This window comes from Notechis scutatus, chromosome 5 (assembly GCF_049901735.1).
Source record: "Notechis scutatus isolate UNSWTSFEM ecotype Mainland chromosome 5, rNotScu1.2, whole genome shotgun sequence".
NCBI classification, from domain to species: Eukaryota; Metazoa; Chordata; class Lepidosauria; order Squamata; family Elapidae; genus Notechis; species Notechis scutatus.
In genome coordinates this window covers 24,134,256-24,157,017 of record NC_142013.1, presented here as the reverse complement: position 1 = coordinate 24,157,017, position 22,762 = coordinate 24,134,256, and the positions used below count along the sequence as shown (strand labels likewise).

Sequence of the window (22,762 nt, the reverse complement as noted above, 5' to 3'; positions counted from 1 at the left end):
TTGGAGATGCCTTCTACAACATGGTATCCTCCAGATGTCTTGAAGCTAACAAAGAATTCCCAGCCAGGACATTCTGTAATTGAGATTCCTATACTATAGTTTCCTTTGGCATCCACTTGTTATTATCATTATGAATGTGCTATTCTTCCTCACACCTCATTTGGCTTATAGTTACCTGCATACTACCTGTAGGCACCTAGTACTAACTGAAACATTACTTTTACAAGCTTGTTTTTTGCAGCCAAACACATCCTTTGTCTCCCATAGGCCATTGTAGCTTTTTAGTTCTACTTGCTGTTGTTAACAGTCATTTCCAAGCCTCAAAAATGATGCACAGTGTAATATCTTTTCATTTTCTGTGCATGTCTATATGTGCATATGGTACTAAAATTTGATTTGTTGTTAGCTATTGTGTGTGTTTTTTTGTTTTTTGCATGCGTGGATATACCCCCTTCATTTGCACAAGCTGAAAAAGGCTTTCAGAGTTTTTTATATAAGATCAATAAAAACAAGATAGTTCCTGCCTGTAGGTTTACAACACAAATGGGAAAAGAGAAATGGAAAAAAGGAAATACCAAAAAAATTGAAACACCAGTCAAATATATAAAGTTTTTATAATGGCTGGCTTAAAGGAAAATATACATAAGCTGCTTTTTTGGGGGTGAGGTTCAAAAATCCCAGCAACCGGTTCGCTGCCCAGTTGCTGGATGGGTGTGGCCATGCTGAGCATGGCCTACTGGAATTTCTGGGAGGGCCGTTTTTCGCCTTCCCAAGGGTCCAGAGGCTTCTTCCGTGCTCTGGAGTCCCTCCCGAAGCTGGAAACAGGCCCATTTCTGAAATTCCGGTACTTCCAGAACGTCCATTTTTCCCCCTCCCAGAGCTTCCACGTGGACCCTGCACTTACCTGCATTGAAAATGGGCGTGGAGACTCCGGGGAGGGGAGGGTGGGGCCAGCCGGTTGGTTCAAATACCAGTTCAGCGAACCAGATGCAAATTTAACATCCAGTTTGCCCGAACCCATCCAAACTAGTAGAATCCCACCCCTGCCCATGTGGTCCCAAAACTAGCTTTAAAATGTTGAACTAGTAATAGAAGCATCATAAACATCTATGAGGAGCACAACTTTGGAAAATATGAACTTAAAAAGTCTCAAAGAAAGAACTTTTACAAACAGGTCATCATCACCATGAAAACAATTGCAATATGCAACTTTAAAAGCAAGGTGAATTTAAAAGAAATTAACTCTAAATGTAGCTGAGTATCCTGAATTTTTTTAAAGCAGATTTTGATGTATTCATGCCAATTGTCAATAGGATCCCACAGCAGATGAAAATGGGAAAAGGTATTTATGGTGGCTAGGAATTCCTAGAAAAAGAAATGTAAAAGGACAATGGCAAACAATTCTAATGAGGAAAAGACAGACAAATAAAGAGTGAGGAAAAAACAATACAAATGTGCTTGTGACCATAGAAAAAGTTTAGTAATGTTCTGAAAATTTAAAAAAAAAAGATGCATGCAGAAAATGGAAGATGGGTCAGTTCATAAATGCAGAGTATAGACAGATAGCCTGGAACTCTACACCTGATATCAGAAAATGAAAGCTTGGAATGAGCTGAGGTTGGTGAAGGATGGTAAGAATACCAATTAGGGCTTTTTTAAAGCCATGTTCGAAATAAAAAGAAAGACATTAGTGTACAAGCTGCTCTGTGAAGGAGGCAAAGTGCTACTAAAGAGCAAACACCCAGTATTTAGATGATGTCTTTTCCATCAAAAGTATCTGTTCTACCAAGAAATGTGAAGAGTAAAATAAAAGAGCAGGACTGAAGTATGAGACTGATAAAAACATGTCAGGGAACAGTGGTGGTATTGTACCGGTTTGGCCCAGTTCTGGCGTACTTGTAGAGGCAAAGATCAGCAGAGACTGAACCGGTTCTCTCTGAGGAGCTGCTGTTGGGCCTACCCGCCTGTCTGGGCTCCCATATTGACCTTTATTCCCTGCTTTTGAAGCGCAGCTGCTTTGCGCGGCACAGCAGATTGTTGCACGTCAGCTGCTGAAGCGACAGGGAGAGTGCAGGATTGCAGGAGGTGAGTCGGAAAGCCTCTGCCCCTGCGCAAAGTACGCGTTTGGCATACACGCATGCAAAGCACACCCACCAAGCCAACCGGTGGTAAATTATTTTGAAATGCACCACTGTCAGGGATTACTTTTTTTTTTTTTTTTTTTTTACTTTGAATAAGTTTATGTCTAGGATCAACTTTCTAGTTTAGTGAAGGAATTAGCTAGTACATGAGCAAAAACTATATTTAAGAAATCCTGAAGACCAGATGAAATGCTAAATGATGAGAGGTAATATGGTCCCAGTCTTCAAAAAGGGTAGAAAGGTAGATCTACAGATCTAGCAGACTAACAAGAATCCCTCATAATATTCTAGGCCAGCAGTCCTCAACCTTTGCAGCTTGGGGTCTCGGCTGGGAAGGGGGAGAGGGGAACTGGGCCGCACGAGCTCAGCTCAACTGGCGCAAGCAGTGGGCTGGTGTGCACATGCCCAGTGGCCTGACACTCATACAAGTTGAGCTGTGCGCAGGCTTCAGTCACCCACTTGCACAACCCAATTCTGAATAGGCCATGGCCTAGTAGTGGGCCATGGCTCGGGGATTAGGGACCTCTGTTCTTCTAGACCGATTCATAAAGGTATGCCTGTCGCACAAACTGCCCTTAGGTTTTGTCACTTCTTCCTCTGCTTTCTTTGACACCATATTAGGGTAATGAAAAAAAAAAAAAGAAATAGAAATAGTCCTCAACTTACAACAGTTCACTTAGTGAGCATTCACAAGTTACAACAGCACTGAGAAAAGGGACTTATGACCATTTTTCACACTTATAACTCTTACAGCATTCCCATGGTCATGTGATCAAAATTCAGATGCTTGGCAACCAACTCATACATATGACGGTTGCAGTGTCCTGGGTTCATGTAATCTCCTTTTGTGACCTTCTGACAAGCAATGGGGAAGCCAGATTCACTTAACAACCATGTTACTAAGTTCACAACTGCAGTGATTCACTTAACAACTGTGGCAAGAACATTCATTAAGTGGGGATAAATTCACTTAACAAATGTTTCACTTAGCAACAGAAATCTGGGGCTCAATTGTGGTGGTAAGTCAAGGACTACCTGTTTTGTCCTGCATACTACTAGTTTTGTCCTGCATTCATTCATCAAAATAGTGGGGCAATGGGCATGTCTTATATGCATTGCAATGATGTAAAAAGGGGTGGGCTTCAATTGACCTGGTTGCATCCCATTATCTTGATACTGTTGACACGCCCCAAAGATGACTGTGGTACTGTCCAAATTTCAGAAACTTCATGGCTATTTGAATCAACATTTCAATGAAATATGGCACATTCAAAATTTGATGGAAAGTATACAAAAGGAAACATTAAGCAAAATCCATGTGCAATATGAAATAATATGCGATATGTTTTTTTTATATCAAGTAATGGATTATATTTTTATTCTTCACCAAGTCAGTGGTGGTATTTTACCGGTTTGGGCCGATTCAAGTGAACCAGTAGTAAAAAAATGCTACCAGTTCAGCCGAACCAGTATTTCCGATGATCAGCTGTGCTGCACGGTTTAGATTAGCTAGAAAGGAAATCATCAGATTACTTGCCTTCTAGCTAATCTAAATTGTGCGGCACAGCTGATCCCCCTTCCTTGCTGTTGTACTTACCTTGCCAGGAGGCTTCCCTGAGGCCCAGTAGGAAAAAAACGGGAGGCAGAGGGATGCTGCGCTCCCTCCCACGCCCCGTTTTTGCTTCAGGAAGCTTCCCTGAAGTCCAGTAGGCAAAAAATGGGATGCGGAGAGAGGGGGTGCTGCGAAAGGGGGAAAAACACTACATAGCCATGCCCAGCCAGTCACATGACCACCTGGCCACGCCAACTAGCCACGCCCACAGAAGCGGTAGTAAAAAAAATTGAATTCCACCACTGCACCAAGTCATTAAGAAATGTACGAATATAAGAAAGATGCTCTATCTTACGTTCACTGATTAGAGAAAACACGAGAAAATGAACGGTTTGAATTAAGAAATGCTTTCTATGAATAGGATATCGAGGTTAGTTGCTGAATGTAATAAGAGCAGTACATGACAGAAGTAAAGCATGCATGAGAATAAATTATGGGCTTAGCAAATTGTTTAACACTATGCAGGGACAAGCTGTATAGTGCCTCTTTGATTGTCTAATTTTATTTACAGATAAATGTTAACAGGAATGCTTGGGGTGAAAAGGTATGTTGGCTGGGGACATGAATCTATATGTACTTTTATATGCAGACAATGCCCTGGTGCTGGCTGAGAAATCAAGTGATTTGCAGTAAGTGTCAGCTTGCATCTCAAAAGTTGATTACCATTTGTAATCCAAGCCTTAATGCTTGACAGAGTCAAAAGCATAAATCCCGAACAACAATATGTTACATTGCGGAACCTTTGCAAAAATCCTTTCATTTTTGAAACCCCAAAAGGAAATATAATCTCCATCATTCAAGAAAATTCATGATAAAATTGGTTGGGATCATGCTAGGATTGACAACTGCCTGTTGACAGGAATATTTGTTTGGAGCAGAATTAATGATTTTTTTGTCGGCAAGACAACTGGAAGGAACAGATATTCCAGTGACAGTAATTGAGAGGAGGAGGGGAAGAAGCCAAAAAAAAAAAAAAAAGGTAGAGAAGGGTGTGGCATATGATTTTAGATTACAGGAAAGCACATTTTTCTTGTTTATTCAGTTTTGTTTGGTCACTCATTCATCATGTGAATGTTAGGAACATCTTCTCAATGGCGTTATATACTTCTGCTCCATGTCAAACCAAGTGTTTGTTTCATGATTCTTTCCCTGGAGATTGGGTGAGTCTGGAGAAGAACGGGCTTCAGCTTATTCCCAAGAAGACTGAGTAGCTATTGATTTTAGGCCCCCTGAATTTGCTGACTTTTGATGTTCAGTTATGAACGGGAGAGCACTCTTCCTAGCAATTTGGGGATCTTCTTGAATTCTCAGCTCCTGCTGTGTTGACGAAAAGTGACAGCACAATATATTATTCTATTTTAAACCATTTTGTTTTATTTCACATGGTAAACATAAATAATAATCCATCCCATTCAGTACAAAAAGCATAGATCTGAATCAGCAGATGTATCCACTGTTTAAGGCACTGAGAGAAGGAAATACAGAAACTAAAGAAGACAGTGACTCCTTTAATTCAAACACTTCAATTCAAGCCATCTTGAGTAGGACCATTGAGTACACTTAAAAAAACCTCCAGGCTACATTAATAGAAAATGTATACTGCTTTATTGATTTTAGTTAAATAATTAATTTTCCAAATTGGCCAATGCTCTAAGAATGACAGTGCTTTGGACCACAATACTTTGTGCTATTAAAAAAAAAATACAAAACTATAATACTGCTTTTAAGAATTTTTTTAGGCCGCAATATAGCAAGCAAGATTGATTTATATTTTTAGCTGCCTGATGGAAGAAATTTTATTAGAAAAGTTAGGATGGGATAGTGTACTGAATACAATTTTTTAAATTAAGGCTACAATAAATTTTGCTGGTATGTTTTTTAAGAGGAAAGAGAGTCTGAGATGAGGGTAGATTAGATGTTTCACAAAATGATACTAATTTACACCTTTTGATTCACCGTATTCACTTTGTTCATTCCATTACTATTTCAATGCCATTAGCAGAGGAAAAAATGAAGTAACAGTACTGCTGCATGCATTTAAAAAACGATTCAACAGAAGTGATTTCGATGTTCGGGCAAGCACTACACAAAGGCTCTTAAAACAGATGCCGACTTGCACAGAAGCTTGAAAAAAGGGGATGTTTTCATGAGTATCAAAAAATAAAGAATGCCGAGCTGCTGTGAAGGTGAAACAATTCTTCCTAACCATTTTTGAAGCATGTGCAAACCTTGCCAGGAACTACCGCTTCTTGAATTGATTCCAAGCAATTAAAGTTCTTATGGGAAATGGAATGCCGTGTTATTGTCACACGGCAGTGAAACCTTGCTAGATGAAGAAACAAAATGAGGGCAATACTTTTTACTCTGATCCTGAGCAAACATTTTATCCTATTCTGCTGTTCCTATTTTAAATAATTGCAAAATGATTACATGAGATAAAATGTGTATGGGGAGGTGGTATTATATTTTTTTCCCTTCAAAATGTATCCTTTTCTTTGGGAAGCAAAAGAATTAGAATAAAGAAAAACTTGTTGTTGATAAACTGGCAAAAGATCTTAGCATCTTATAGGTGGTAACGATTACAAAATTCTAGGACCAGAAGCATTAATTTTAAAACTTTAATGCCAATAAAAAGAAGGAACAGGTGAACAAATAAAAGTTTGCATTCATTTGATTTAGAGCAGCAATATTTAGAGCGTGGTCTAGTAATAACTTTGGATCCTGTGTGGTGTACACTCACAAGATTTAATATAAATTTGTTTTTGAGCCATCCTTCATTAGTACCTACACAAAGTAATGCACAATGTGGCAGTAGAGAGGTTAAATGCCTTGCGCACAGACACTATATCCCTAAACAATGGTTCTAATTATGGGATACAAATTATAGTGGTCCAAAAGGAAGAAAGCAGCATACTGTGCCAAACAGTGGTACTGGATTGTGTCCATATTGTCTTGTACAATATGGGCAACAAGTAATTATAAATAGAGCAATAAAATTTTATCTGCATTCTAAATATTAAGACCATAACAATATTTAAATACTTTCACAGATTATAAATCTTCTCTGATATGTTTGCTTCCATATTCCAAATCTTGTACATTTGGAGCCAACCACGTGAAATAAATCTTTACTGGATCAACATTCCAGTGTTTATGAAACGATATGGGAACTTGATGAGATAGGAAATCCTTCGGGTAATCCATTGGCCGAGCCTAGAACCACAACAACATTTGTTTTCTCATAATGTAACAATGCATATTAGTGAAATATTTAAACAGAAGCAAACAAGCTTATACATGATTAGTTGCCTTTTGCTTCCACAATAAAGAGAATTTTTAAAGAACACAAGAAGATAACTTGATGATACATTTTGCTTTCTCATCTGTTTTGCTTTCTCAATTTGAAATTTAAATGTTAAACTAAATCCCAAGAAATGAGAATAATAAATAAATGAATGGACTATACTTTAAGTATTGTGCTTGCACTGGAAAAATGTTGAGAATCTGTCTTCTTGATTTTCAACATAGCAAATGTTATTTAGCCTTAAATGTTCATATTTATTTTATAATGAAATTATTTTGCAATTCATTGTGTGGCATCTCTAGGTACTTCTTTTTTCAAGAGTCAAATACAATATCAAAAAAATTCTGTTAGCATCCCTGAAAAGTTGCTTCTAATCAAACATCGATATGCAAAATGGATGGTTGTGACCTGGAATTATAGAATTTCCTCTGCCCGATTTGTTTTATATTTTAATTTATTATTTAATCAATTTTTATTCTGCTTTCATATTAAGATTAATATATTTTTGCCTTATGACTCTGCAGAATGTTAAAATTACTGTGGGGATTTATGCTTCCTTGAGGCTATATTGTACCAGAAGGCTAGATAGATAAAAAACTGGATGACTTTGGATAGCACCAAAGCATTTCTTTATCTGAAGTTAAGCATTTTGGCATAATAAGTTGTTTTACCTGCTGCATAATTAGTGGACAGATTGAAATAAAAGCTTAAGAGGTAACAATGTTTTAATTTCATAATCTGAATTGTTCAGCAAACAGTTGCAGTAATAAGATCATCCCAGGACATTAATTATATATTTATCAAAAATTAGACTATTTACGTGGATTCCCCAGAGTCTATATCTTCTAGAAAGATAAAGTGAAATAGTATTGGACCATTTCCTAATAGAAACCAACTCTAAAGTTCAAACACAAAGTGGCTGCTAATTGTTGATATGTGAATGCTAATATGGTAATATGTATAATGTCAGCTTTGGAAGCTATATTAGCATCAGAAGCTTCTGTTCCTATGCCTGGGAAAGTAGGAGGGGGGATTTTTAGAATGTTGGTAGTTAGACATAATAGCATTCTTCTTTTCGGTCAAGGTAATGTTATTCCTGCACTTGGAGGAGGAGTGGTTGAAAGGATGTCTCAAGTTGGAACGGTTGGTGATTGGGCCATGTGATGGACTGATGGGTGCAGAGGGTGGGTTTTGACTTTTGAATTACTAAGGAAAACCCGAAACTCTCAGATTTGGGTTTTCCCAGATGTGCCAGTATAACTATTCTAATAAAAGGAAACTTTGAGAAAATGCCTGTCTTGGAGTTTTTAATTGGGGCTGGCTTTTTCTGGAACCCTGACATATAAATTGTTAATTTATTATTTAATGTAGTTTGTATACTTATGAAAAAAGCAGAATATAAATATTTTAAATAAATAAATGTTTATTTGAAACAGAAAAGGTTTCCCCAGCCACTAAATACTGATATCAATATAATCATATGATCACTTCCTCACGTTTCAACTTATTTTTCAAAAGTTATACTAGTTACATGAGTTTTTAAATGATATCCATGTTTCACTGAAACTTTATAATCCCCCTTAGCATTTTCTATTGCTTTCACGTTACCATTACAAAAGGGTTCTAGATAAATTTGGTGATAATCAGCACATGTTAAAAAGTTAGACATATTTTGGAAATTACATTTGTATGAACAATAATAAAACTTGACTTCGGGGAAAAAATTGTGCAGCTACATGTAGAAATTGAAGACCACAAAAATGGTCTTTAAGTTAAAACTACATATTTAATTTCTCCTGATTTTTTTTAAATGATCCAAACACGTCTTGTAATGTTTTGACAGCTGGGTTGTGAGAAGATACTCTAGTTGGTTATTTGTACCAAAGCCACATTGATAAATATTGATAATATTTATGGAAATAAGCATAATATTGATAAATATTGAAAATATTTATGAAAATAAGCATGATTTGAAGCACTGGGTATTCACTCTATGTTCACCTGTTTCCACTTTATTACTCTGGAAGGATTTAATTTGTGTAGACCAAAAAAGGGGAATCTTTTACTATCCTATCACTAATGTGTGTTCTGTACTTCATTGTCAAAGTTCCAGCCTTTCACTTATAGTTTTGAAATGCTTTTGTACCCCGGTTCTTGGTTCTAAGTAGTAAAGACTCTAGGAAAAAGCAGGAATGTTTTGTAACATTTCCCAGCTGTTGTATCATTTTAATTAGGTTTTAAGGAAATTGACCTAATATTAACCATGAGATACTTAGTTACATGTAACAACGCTCACCTGATGGAAGAGAGGGCTGTGTGTAACTGGAATTCCTAAACCACTGAAACACATTCCAATTACCATATCATCAGGGGCATCATTGCTGTAGCACCGGCATTTACTAGCAAACAATTTTTGGATTGCTTCTCTGTTGAAGACCATCCTTTTAAGACAAATCCAAAAAGAAATTAATAATCAAGAGATAAGCATTATTATTGAATAAAAAGTTTTATTTACCAACAGCAATTATGAGTTTGTAACAGTCATTGCAAACAGATTACTACTGCTCTGGTCTCCTAATGAAATCATAATGCTCTACGTTCTTCCATGTCTCTAGTAATATCAACATAACTTAATGGGTATCATTTAACTTTACCATTAGTTGTTATTGATTGTAGAATCTGCTTTAGGATTATTGATAAATTAGATGCTCAATCATATATCACTCCTAAATACAAGTCAACTGAAAAAAACAATACCCTTCACAATACAACAAGGTTAAAAAGAGTAGTCAGTAACTCTTGTTTTATTATATATAGGTCACTGATATTAAGCCAGTATTTTTAAAAGTCTATCAGCTTTCTTATTTAGACTAAGCCATGGATATTTTAGAATAATCATGTAATAGCCTCACCCCACATGCCTTTCACAGAAAGTATTCTTCAGCTACAGTCTTCTATTGTATCAGGGAAGAGGCCCTTCAAATATATAGCTTTGATAAATCAGAAATGATCTCAAACTGTACTCATGGTGCTTTGAATTTCTTTTTGCTATGTTTACTTGTCTATTGAAATGCTACTGTACCATATTGCTATTTACAAAGTTATGACACTTTTATATTTCACATTATTGTAAAAATTTTATGACAACAGGACTATAGAAGTATCATTCATAGTGGCAGAGCCTGACTTGAGAAGAAATCTATCCATCATGAAAACTACCGAAAAATAAGTTATTGCTCTTATGTATCTTTACTCCTTTGAAAAATTTAAATGACTTACCCTCCTCCACCAGTAATGTAACTGTAGCCTCCGGTTCCTAAACCATAGCCATAGCGTTCCCCGAGAACCACTGGCTCACTTGAGTCATAGCAACTGAGTAATTTCTGGAGCCTAGAGATGCTAGAACAAAAATCACATAGTGAAATATCATCTAATACAGGGGTCCCCAAACTTGGCAACTTTAAGACTTGTGAACTTCAACTTGTGGAGTTGAAGTCCACAAGTCTTAAAGTAGCCAAGTTTGGATACCTCTGATCTAATATATTTAATTACTTTTTAAAAATCCCAAACCCTGAAACTATCAGCTTAAGCAAGTACATGTACATTGCTGAAATGGAATATTTAAGAGAATGCCTTTTGAATATTTAAAACATTTTCAGTAGTTACTTTAAAAAAACCTCTTTGCTTCTAAAAATCTATATAATCACCAAATATTACTATAAAAAGAATAAGCTTTTCTGTCATACTTTTTGAGTCTTTTCTTCAATGTAAAGGCCTATAACCTTGTTCCCTCCTAATTTTAATATTCTAAAACAAAAGTTATTTTTATAAAACTTTTGTATCAGGCTGCATCATTTAACTTATTTCTACAATTACAACCCCCACCAAGAAAAACGACAAAATTCAGGGTTGATGTCTGCAGCAAATTATGATGATGAGGATACTGTGTGCTGAACCGTGATTGTAATAAAGAACTGTTTATTGATGATTTCACAATCACAACCCTTATGTGGCCTGTCACCAGAGGCAAGTACTTGAATTGTAATATTTCCATTGTAAATTCATGATACACATTTCAACATTGTCCCCTTTCACAGAGGACTACATCCAAATCTTGGTTATCTAATTACAGAATAAAGATTTTTCAACACTGATCACCCATATCTACAAGTTATAATCACAAAATTAGGGAGCTCCCCATATGGTATTTCACAATAATCTTTGGCTTTGTTGGCAGCTTTCATTCACTTCTGGATGTGGTCATTCTCCTCCTGAGAGGCAGGCCTATGGACCCTGGGTTCCTCCTGAACATATAATTCATCTGGAGCAACGGTTGGAGTCCCGTGTCAGTTTTGGTTGGTCTGCCAAATGCAACACTTCTTAAAGCAGAAGGCTTTAGTGACTGTTACTCCAGCTTTTATTATTTCAGGGTGGGAGTATTGTGATGAGTGCCACCTACGGCTGTCTATAAAAACAAACTGGACACTCTTGTTACTACAAAATGCTGTGGGCCAAATTCACACATTTCAACAGTTTTGTTTCCGGGTTCAATTCAAGTTTCAAGATGCTGATATTAATTTAGAACGGAGAGCATTTTTATCCTGCTTCACCCATAGTTAGAATTGTTTTTATTTATTATTGTGATTTAAAAAAAATATTTTTGTATCCTATATTGGTTATTTTATTTATTGTTGTGCACAGCCCAGAATTGCCTTTGGTGAAGTGGATATCTATATAAATTTGATTAATAAATAAATAAAATAGAAGTTGTATATTGTTTAGTACCAGATTTTCTATGGGATTGTCTCCTTTGAAAAGGAATCTGCCTATCCTGTTTCACCCACTTGGATAGGGAAGCTACAAGTGTCTGCGCTTGGATGGGGAGAAACACAAAGCAGACACAGAACCGCTTCACAAGGGCATGGCACAACATAGGAGATCAAACCCTGCAAGACAAGATTCAGTGGTCCATCTGCATTGAAAGTCACTCTTCTGAAGACAGCAGAGTCCACATTTTGGATAGAGAGGATCACTGGTTTGAAAAGAGGTTAACTGAGCAGCCCTCTCTCAACAGAGGGGGAGGGATAAGATACTAGAGCCCACTGTAACTACATAGCCAAAAAGGGTATTAAGAGTTGTTAACCTAATCCTGCATAGCTTTTTCTCCGGTAATATCACACTACTAATTAGAGCACAAAATAATTTGCTAGACCAATACTTGAATACAGCTCATCAGTCTGGAACCCGCATTACGTATCTGATATTAATACAGTGAGAAAGTCCAGAAATATTTCACAAGTAGAGTTCTCCACTCCTCTACTCGTTGCAGAATACCTTATGCCACCAGACTTGAAATTCTAAACCTAGAAAACTTAGAACTAAGACGCCTTTGGTCCCATCTAAGTATAGTATATAAAATCATACATTACAATGTCCTACCTGTCAATGAATACTTCAGCTTCAACCATAACAACACAAGAGCAAACAATAGATACAAACTCAAGATTAACTGCACCAAACTTGATTGCAGGAAATACGACTTCAGCAACAGAGTGGTCAATGTCTGGAATACTCTACCTGACTCTGTGGTTTTGTTAATAACCTTTAATGGATCTAGTCAAAATTAACTTTAAAAAATGTAAACTTACATTATGTCTATGTTCTCTCTTAGGTACATTATTCTTCCAGGAGGAAGACGAGAGAGAGTTTCAAAACCAAAAGTAAGTACTTTTTATACCTGGTGGGAGGGGAATGTGCAGTGATGCATCATGGAACTTGTATGCTTAACATGAGGGATGGCAATATCAATGTTTTCTTACGTAATAAAGCAGTTTGACATTTTACCTTAACAATTCCCCTTCTAAGGTCGAACTGATTTATCATTGAGGGAACATTAACATGGATATTATCATACACCATTTATATAATTATACACAGTTTCTTTGTCAGGTATGAATGTTGTTTGAGGGAAGAGGTTTGGTCAAAATATCTGCAGTTTGTTCCTTAGTCTCACAATGTACAGCTTTTATGAATCCAATTTCTGACAACTGTCTCACGTGCTTGTACTTAATGTTGATGTGCCTTGATCTGTGGCCTACAGCATCGGCCTTGGATATATCTATTGCTGCTTCATTATCCTCCTGAATGATTAAGGGGTATGAAGGTTCTTTCCAAATGTCCATCAATAAATCGTCAAACCAAATTAAGTTGCTTGTGGCATTTGATAAACAAACAAATTCGGCTTCTGTAGTTGCAGTTGAAACAAGTTTTTGTTTTCCGGTATACCAGTAGATAGGACTATCATTCAGAAAAATAACATACCCGGAAGTACTTTTTCGTGTTCTGACATCTCCAGCCTAATTGGCATCTGCATAACATGAAAGTCTAGGTGTGCTCGATATATTTGGATTAAGCGACAAAACAGCATCAGCGGTGTGTTTCAAATATCTCAATAATCTTTTGATCGCATTCCAGTGGTACATTTTTGGATTATTTATGTGTCTTGAGAGTAAGTTGACTGACAGTGCTATGTCTGGTCTAGTCCAATTGGCTATATAAAGTAATGAACCAATTGTAGATCGATAAACTGTATTGTTCTTAAATACCTCATCATCATTAAACATGTTCTTTAAGAAGTCAGTCTGCATGGGCGTATATGATGGTTTGGCATCAGACATATTGCATTTCTCCAGTAATTCTAATATCTTTTCCTTTTGTGATAGTATGAAACCACTATGTGATTCGGTAATCTGAACTCATAAATATTTATCGATTTTTCCCAAAGATTTCAATGAAAAATGTTTTTGAAGTTTTTTGGCGAATTGATCACATTTAAATTTACTTTTACATATGTATAATATATCATCGACATAGACAAGTACTTTTTCACATATACCTTGTTCCCTTTTAATAAATACACATTTGTCAGCTGATGTGGCAGTGAAACCTATTAGTGTTAAAGTTTTGGAAAAACAATCGTACCATCTCTCACCCAATTGTCACAGACCATAGAGACTTTTATTGAGTAGCCAGGTTTTTCCTTCATTACAGTCAATTCCTGGTGGTGCTCTGACATATAATTCCTTATCTAATGGTGCGTGTAGGTATGCTGTTTGTACATCGAATTGATGCACGTGTTCATTTAGAATTGAGGCAATGAATGATGTGCTGTCTTAACACTCTCTGCCCTCACTATAGGTGAATAAGTGTCTATGTAATCATCTGGAAACTTTTGTGAGAAACCTTGTGCTACCAGTCTTGCTTTGTATAGATTTTTGTTATTTTTGTTTTATTTTGTATACCCACCTGGTACCGATAATGTTTTTGTTCTCTGGAACCTTTGAGGGGGTATAAACTTCTAGTTTTTTAATACTGTCCATCTCCCTCTGCATGGCCTCTTTCCATTTTAGCTGTTCATTTGGTGGAAGTGCGTGTATGTCATTATAATTTTTGGGTGTAGTTATGGTGGTATCAATAGACATCACATAGTCCCTTAAGGAATTTGGAATTTTGCCCTTATTAGATCTTAGTGATCTCCTGGGTATGTTTTCGGTTGGGATATTTTTTTTCGATGAGTCATCTGAACTGTACTCAACTATACCTTTGGTTTTGAGTATGTGGTGACCTTCCTTCCACTCCCTAACCTTAATGCTATTTCTGTTGGGTTTTGTTTTTGTAGTGTGTGTGTGAAGTTGTGTTTGTTTCTGATCAGTTTTGAATGTGTCTTTGCCAATTATTATTTCATTTCAATGGATCTTACTCCAGTTTGTGTTTTCATGGAAATTTGCTGATCTCAATATGATTATCTTGTGATTACTATCCATGAATCTGTAAGCTTTGTTTTTTGATTCATAACCAACAAATTTGAGTTTTTTTGATACTTTATCTCCTTTTTGTCTGAGTTGCTTGGGTATGTGTACGTCGGCAGTTACCCCAAAAACATGGAGATGTGCTAGTGTGGGCTTCTGATTATATGGGGTTTTCTGTATCACACTTGACCATATTCTATTAAGGGTATAGTTTGAATATAAGACGGCCTCTCCCCAATATGAAAAGTTTAATCCGGCATCTTCTAATATGCATCTAACCATAGTCTGTAATACGCCATTCCTGCATTCTGCCACACCATTTTGAAAAGCAGAAAATGGCGAAGTTGTAAAATATATTAAACCATGTTTATTAATCCAGTCACTGAATTCTCTGGAAAGAAATTCAGAACCGCGGTCTGTCATGATCTGTTTGATTTTAATGTTATGTTGGATTTCTACCCTCTTATAAAATTCTTTAAACTTGGTGAATGTTTCCCCCTTGTGTTTGAGGGTATATACGAAACCGTATCTACTATGGTCGTCGACAATTGTGAGAAAATATTTTTTGTAGCCAATAGAGGGCTTCAAGGGGCCTACTAGATCCATGTGTACCAACTGAAAAATGTGCGTGGTGTTGCTTTTTGATTTTTTTGGTCGGGGTTTTTCTTTTGACTTTGAACTCTTACAAATGGAACACTCTAAATAATTTTCACAATTGTTTACTTTGAGTCCCTCAGAACAATTCAACATCTTTTTAACAACGGGAAAACCAATACGCCCCAACTTTCTATGCAAAATATGGGCACAGTTATTATGTAATGGTTTACCTATTGAAATATGCTCTGAGTCATTCGTTTTGATTACAACATTTTCAACACTTACATCGTTAATATCATTATCACTCTCCCCTTCTATTTCCCTATCACTTGTGTCACTGTCGACATTATCATCTTTTTCCCTCTCTTCCTTCCCATTCTTAACACCATCATTTGATAAATTGGCTATGATTTGTATGGTGGTATTTATCGTGGGTATAAAATAACCCACTGGTCACTATAACGTCCCCTACCTCCTTGCCATCATTGGTAAGTTGGAAGGTGCCGTCCTTAAATAACACCTCAATTTTGGTACCTTTGCTTAGTTTAATTACAGATAGGACGTTATATGGTATTTCAGGTATAAACAGAACTTCCTTGATTCTCCCAAGACCTGGGATGTGGACATCCCCCTTCCCAACCACCTGCACAAATTTTTGGTTGACAACTTTAATGTTAAACGACACCTCGTCTAAAGAGGTGAACAGCTCTCTATTGCAAGATGTATGTGCTGTTGCCCCGGAGTCAATTAGCCAACACTGTTCCCTTATGTTTACACCAAGATTCGGTTCTACGTCTCTGATCCCATTCACGGAATCAGTGTCAGTCCTATTGTTCTCCTGACTGGATCTCCTGCTCCTTCTTGGGCTTGGTGATTTTCTACGTCTCGGGTTTACATCGTGTCTTTGGCAACTGGGGTGTCTACCTTGATATCTTTGTCCAGAATTGGACCTTTCCCTTTGATAACTTGTATAGTATGGCAGGGGATGCTTAATGGGTTCTCTGCCTTTAAAAGCCTTAGGACAATTCTTCTTAAAGTGATCTCTCGAACCACATGTATAACACCCTAGTAACGCATTTACCTGTTCCACAAAGTTAACTCTTTTTACAACCCTGTGTTCTTTATGAAGCAAAGCTCGATCCTTTCTGAGATTATCCTCAGCCACCAGCCTTCCTGATAATGTTTCGAGTGAAATGTTGTCATAATTTAGATTATCCAATTGATTAAGAAAATAGTCCCAGCTAAAGTCAAGGGAATTAATTATAATACTAATAAAACTTCCCTCTGTGATTGTCTCACCCCTTTGTAACAGATCAGATCTTATGGCGTTTAAGTTGAGCAGATGTTCGCTCATGCTTACTCCTGGTCTCAATCTAGCAGAATGAAACTCTCTAGATATTCTGCTAGTGGTACTTCTATTTTTGCTATAAAACAGGTTACATATCTTCTCCCAAATCTCAGAGATGGTGGACCCATTGGGTATGATGTGGTATATGGCTGGTTTGAGGGAACTCAGCATTAAGCAAAACGCCCGATGGTAAATACAATCCACCTCTATAGACCATGGTTTTTGGGGTGGGTTCAGTATGAGAAAAAGAGTGTTCTCCTTCATTAATGCAATCTGAAATTGCTGTGCCCAGTCCATTAGATTATTACCTGTTGCACATAGCTTGGTGAAACCATTAGGTAAGATGTTGTGTTGGACTGGATTGGTGTTCAAAAATTGTTGTTGATGCTCTGGAATGTGTGCATATTGGCAGAAGGGCATCGGTATGCACGCTGTTAAGTTCAAAAAACTAACTGTCCCTTTTTTTTTGCAAGGTGACTGGAGCTGACTGTACATGCATGACGTTCTGATTTTGTGCCATGTTCATTTTATGTTGGTTTCCTGTGGAGGATGTTCCCTGAAGAGCTGCTGCAGAAAGTGAAGGGTTAAAAAATTGCATTGGAGCTGTGGTTTTGTTCTTAATTCCTGACTGGGGAGCTGTAGCATCCTGAAGCTGTGCTGGATGCAGGAGGGAGTTTCCTAGCGTTGGGAATCCCCCTTCGGAGGTTTGAGCTATTGGTGGTGCTAGTAAGTACCCTGGAGATACTAGGACTGCTGTGGAAGCCAGTGAGGTTGTCGGGAGTGAAGATGGAGAGTGAAATCTTTCTGGGGTGCTTGGAGATCGGAGATAACTGCTGGAGATACATTGAGGGGGAACATGACTTCTGTGATTCTGGAGCTTTTGGAATGTTGATTGAAGATGCTGGGAGACTGCCTGTAGTTGCTGGGTCGTGTGGAGATGACGTGGCTGCCGGGAGTTCGGTGTTCGTTGTCTGTGATTGTCTTGGAGTCGGGGGTGTGAATGTAGCCCCGAATGCTGCTGTGAGTGTTTCAATCACTCGAGATTTCCTGTTCTGAGGGAGAGTTCTTGTTGACATTTTTATTTTGAGTGTTAGTCTTGGGTTCTCTGTTATCTGGTGTTGTTGGTTTTGTCAAGTGATGAACTGACCAGCCATCTATTTTGTTAGACTTATGATCAATCTGACTGTTTCTCCCTTCATCATTCTTTTCAGGGTTATCTTTTTCCTTTTTCCCCGCCTTCCATTTCAAAACTCCTGCAGTGATTGGTTGTTGGTCGGCCATTTTTATTAGCTGTAGCTTTGAGCTGTGTAGGTCTGAAAATGGCATCTCAGCATATTTTCCCGCCTGCGGTAAGTTTAAACAAGATTGTAAAGGACTTACCAGTTCAGCGCTTGCAGTTTTATTTTCTTTCTCTGTTTGCCTTTCTTCAGTTCGAGGTTTGTCTATATTTTGAAAGAGTGCTCTTAATTCTGTGATCGGGTCTTTGCTGCTTGTTGATAATTCAATGATTCTGAGTAGGGTTGATTTTAAATCTTCATTTTTGTCAGTTATTTTGTCTTTCTCCTGGGTTTCATTCCTGGGTGGTGTGAATGCTGTAGATGCATTTAGTTGTGGGTCTTCATCCAAAGCAGTTCCTATTATTGCTCCCATTGGTGTCAATTGAGCTGCCATTTGTCTGGTGAAGGCTCTCATATTAATTCTGGATTTTTCTGATGATTTTTTTTTTTATCCTGACATGTTTTGTTCAAGTTAATTTGGCAACCATCCTCTGCTACCAAATTTGTTCATAACCTTTAATGGATCTAGCCAAAATTAACTTTAAAACATGTTTATGGTCAGAGTAATTCTTTTATTGTAGAAATGTAAACTTACATTATGTCTATGTTCTCTCTTAGGTACATCATTCTTCCAGGGGGAAGACGAGAGAGAGTTTCAAAACCAAAAGTAAGTACTTTTTATACCTGGTGGGAGGGGAATGTGCAGTGATGCATCATGGAACTTGTATGCTTAACATCAGGGACAGCAATCTCAATGTTTTCTTATGTAATAAAGCAGTTTGACATTTTACCTTAACAGGTTTCTTCCCCAAACCCCAAAAACTTTAACCTTAGACTGACTACTATTGACCTCACCCCTTTCCTAAGAGGTCTGTAGGGGGCGTGCATAAGTGCACCAACGTGACTACCATCCTTGTCCTACTGTTTCTTTTTTATTCGTATCCATTTCGTATATTCATAACCATGCTTATACTTATACTTATACTAATATTTGCTTAACAAATAAAATAAAATAAAATTAAATAAATAAATAAATAAATACCACCTATCTCCAGTCTACAACACAGCTCTTGCAGCAGTTCCAAGAAGATTTCACAACTAATTGCACTCTGATTCAGGTGACCCTGAGGACAAAGATAAACCCCCAAGTGGCCTCATGGGCTTTCAGGGAGAGTGCTAACACCAGATGACTGCAAAGAAATATAATCCTCCCATTCTCCCCTCCCCTCCCCATCATCCAGTCAGAACCTACCCTTCTATCCTCCCGCCATCCAGGCTCAATTGTCAGTACCTATCCTTCCATTCCCCCATTCCCTCCCCACAATCAGAATTGAAGCTTCTTGAATGAGAAGCAATTTTTTTTTCTTCTGCTTCCTCAAGGAAAAAACAGTCCAGTTGCCTTTTGAAAAAGCACCTTTGAGACAACTATGACCTGGACGACACAGACACAGAAGCAGACCTTTTTAATTTATGGCTGTTACCAAGAATTTATATTGCCTGTACTTTGGAGAGTGGCAAATGCACTACTGTTCCCTAAGGCGTTTGGGGGCTGAATATCTTGTTGCATAAGGTCATTTTCAACATTGCTCTTTAATTTTAGCATTTGATGTCAAATCTGAAATGTTTAATTATTGGTTTGAATTATTATTTAGGATGATAATTTTTAGGAGTCTTTGGAAGTTGGTGGGATATTAATTTTGGGAATATATACTATATTGCATTTTTCAATAGGTACAATATATGTTCCAAGATAAATACCAAGTGGATAGTTTTATTTTTAATTTAATCACTCTGCTAGTAATATAGACTAGCTTTTAAGAGGTCTTGGTGAATTTATATGATATAATTACATTTATATTCAAGTGTGATGTACATAAGGATATTTGGCATCAAACTGTGACATTTTAATTACTTCTGCAGAAGTGCTGTCTGTGTGATTAACTTTCCAGTGATTCTGTTGCCAATATGGAACTTGAAATATAAGCTATCATAGATCAGCAAAAGCTGTATATTCCAAATACCCAAAAAGCATGCCTAAATGGATTTCTTCTAATGTTCTGTCTGTTTGGCATCAGTTAATTCATTTACACGTCCATAAATATTAGAATATTGCTTCAAGACCTGGATGTCAGAAAAGATTTTTGAGAAGCATGCCACTCTCATCACTAATTCCAAACAACAACAACTGACACCTGAAAGTTAAAACTTTTCACATCATATGACCACTTTTGTTGCCAAAAATGCTATATGTATACTCTTTCCTATGTTCCCAATGCAAGAATTGCTCCTTAGTACTTTTCCAAAGGTAGCTATTCAAAAAGAATATAATCACATTATGTGGAGATTTGTTTTCTTTAAACACTGTGAACATTAATTTTTAAAATGTAGTACAATTTACAATTATGCTTTCCATATTTGCTTTAGATAGTGAGATGGGTGTCATATATAATAAACAAACAAACAAATAAATAAAAAATATATTGTATAGACTATGTAAAAATAATTCTTAGTACTGAAAATGAATTACATTTTACATCTACAGCCACTATAGAATTTCATGGAAAATTTGGTATACTTTCAGGTAAATTTTTCATTTTAAAGTCATGCTTATTTTGTATAAGATACAATTATTGTACGCAGCACTGAATCTTCAATTTAACATATAATGGGGTTTAAAACATGTCAGATTTCCTTCTATTCATTACACTGTTTGGTTACTTCAGCATGTAAAAACATAGGAAAGAGAGATTTTTTCCCTGTTGTATTAACTGGAAACATAATTTTAAAGCAATGTGCCATGTTTTAAATTCCTCATGTTGCATGATTTTAATTTTTAATACTATAATCAGGACATTACCAATGGAAGATAATATTTTGTAGCTCTGAATTGAACTGTGGAGTCCTTGGTGTTCTCTGAGGTTGCACTGATGATATTACCTAATTTGGTAATGAAATGTCTGCAAGGAAACAACCAAGCTCAGAGACCCCCAAGAACCTCACAATCAGGACATCTGAGGAAACTACAAACCTGGTACTTGCCAAGGTTTTTCAAGGCAGTTTGCCAGAATCAAAATAAGCAACATCCATACAGGGAAAAAGCAATTTGAATAAAAAACATAGAAGTCATTGATTCTGCCCATCAAGCTCCAATACCAAAGTTAAGACTGTTCAGGAAAACTTCCAAATATTTGGAAAGGTTTGGGGACATGAAGGATAAAATTGTTTCAAATATCTGCTTGCAAAACTTTGAACTCAACTTTCAAAAGTAGTATAGTTACTATAGTTACAAAAGTACTTGTATAGTTACATTAGATTTGATCCAAGCCCAGATGACAAGCTGGAGTACAATAATTTGGAACAGGCGTTCTTTTCACTCAGACAATAGTAAATAGATCTGAATAGAATCTGTTCTGGGCTTACATGAATAGTCTTGATTAGTTTCACCAGATTGCTGATATCTTAGAAAAGTTGATGAAGGATATGCCAAAAAGACAACATGTTTTTATTATTTTGATAAGACATAATGACAGTGTAGATGATGGAGGGAAGATACTGTAAGCGTGTGATTAAATCACAATGACCACCTTTGGTTGCTGCAATCACAGAAATGTGGGAGCTGGAAAAATCTTTGGGATTGAAAAAGAGCTCTATCATTTGTAGCCTTTCAGTCTTTTTTTCTACATGGTTGTGTGAAAATGCTTTGGGGGCAACTTGACCTCTCCTAAAAACTTAGTTATTTTAAAATAAAGGCCAGCCAGCTACATACTTTCAAAACTAGAAATCACCTCTACTGTATCCAGAAATACACACCATCATTCCTTATGAACATTTCTTCCTCTGTATAATCTCTCTTAACCCATCTGTTTGAAATCTGGCATGCTTTCTCCCCATCATATGGTTTCGTAGCATAAAAAAACTTCATTGCTTTCTGTGCACAAATAGTAATGGTCAGATTTTAAAGGAACATAGCTTGAACGCTCCACCATCATTTTGCATAAAATTTGTCATGCATCATCCCTTCATAAAGATTTAGTTCTCTTGAAAATCGTATTCCTTTCTAGTGAAAAATGAAATATGATATTAAAATATGTCTTCCCGTTGGGCTAATGGAGAATAGTGTTTTTGCAATAAATTTTCTCAAGCAAAGTGATATGCGTACCAGGTTCAATTCATTCCACCACCACCCCAAAAAAGTGTCCTGAAAACTTTGAGAATGTCAGAACCTGGTAACACACCTTATGATAACAGAATAACAGAGATGGAAGGGACCTTGGGTGGGGGGGTCTTCTAGTCCAACCCCTTATAATTCTATACCATTTCAGATAAATCATTGTCCATCCTCTTCTTTAAAATCTCCTGAAGCCCTTAGGTGACAAGTAAACATTCATGCTTGTCAGCCTGTGTGATCCAAAGATGAGCCATAGTCGATAATCAACTGTGTCAATCTTCCCTCCCCCGTGGAAACAAAGCATGATGTGGCAAGGAGGTTAAACTGCATACAGGAAGAAATAGCCATTCAGTGAAGAACAGCAGCTGCCAGATCCCCAATTCCAGTGATGGGCTCAGATATGCTGAGTGCTTAGTGCATGTCCAAGATAGAAGAAAAATATTGTTGGCTTGGACATCATAATCCTCCATGCTGCACTACTTAAACGAGATTCTTGGTTTGGGCAAC

The 22,762-nt window shown here is 36.9% G+C and overlaps 1 protein-coding gene and 1 long non-coding RNA gene across 2 annotated transcripts in view; one reads left to right on the top strand and one right to left on the bottom strand.

Moving 5' to 3' along the window:
* Positions 1–22,762, top strand: part of LOC148130408 (uncharacterized) — a 44,949-nt gene that overhangs the window by 5,032 nt on the left and 17,155 nt on the right. Inside the window, exons 2-3 of the long non-coding RNA XR_015749765.1 lie at positions 12,729–12,777; positions 18,706–18,754. This is a non-coding gene — a long non-coding RNA (uncharacterized LOC148130408). The remainder of the gene's footprint in view (positions 1–12,728; positions 12,778–18,705; positions 18,755–22,762) is intronic.
* The window catches only part of B3GLCT (beta 3-glucosyltransferase), a 67,740-nt gene continuing 50,084 nt past the window's right edge, over positions 5,107–22,762 (bottom strand). The window contains exons 13-15 of the mRNA XM_026675026.2: positions 10,337–10,456; positions 9,354–9,498; positions 5,107–6,966 (exon numbers count right to left, since the gene is read on the bottom strand). Of these exons, the coding sequence (XP_026530811.2) occupies positions 6,805–6,966; positions 9,354–9,498; positions 10,337–10,456 (427 nt within the window). The 3' untranslated portion in view covers positions 5,107–6,804. The remainder of the gene's footprint in view (positions 6,967–9,353; positions 9,499–10,336; positions 10,457–22,762) is intronic.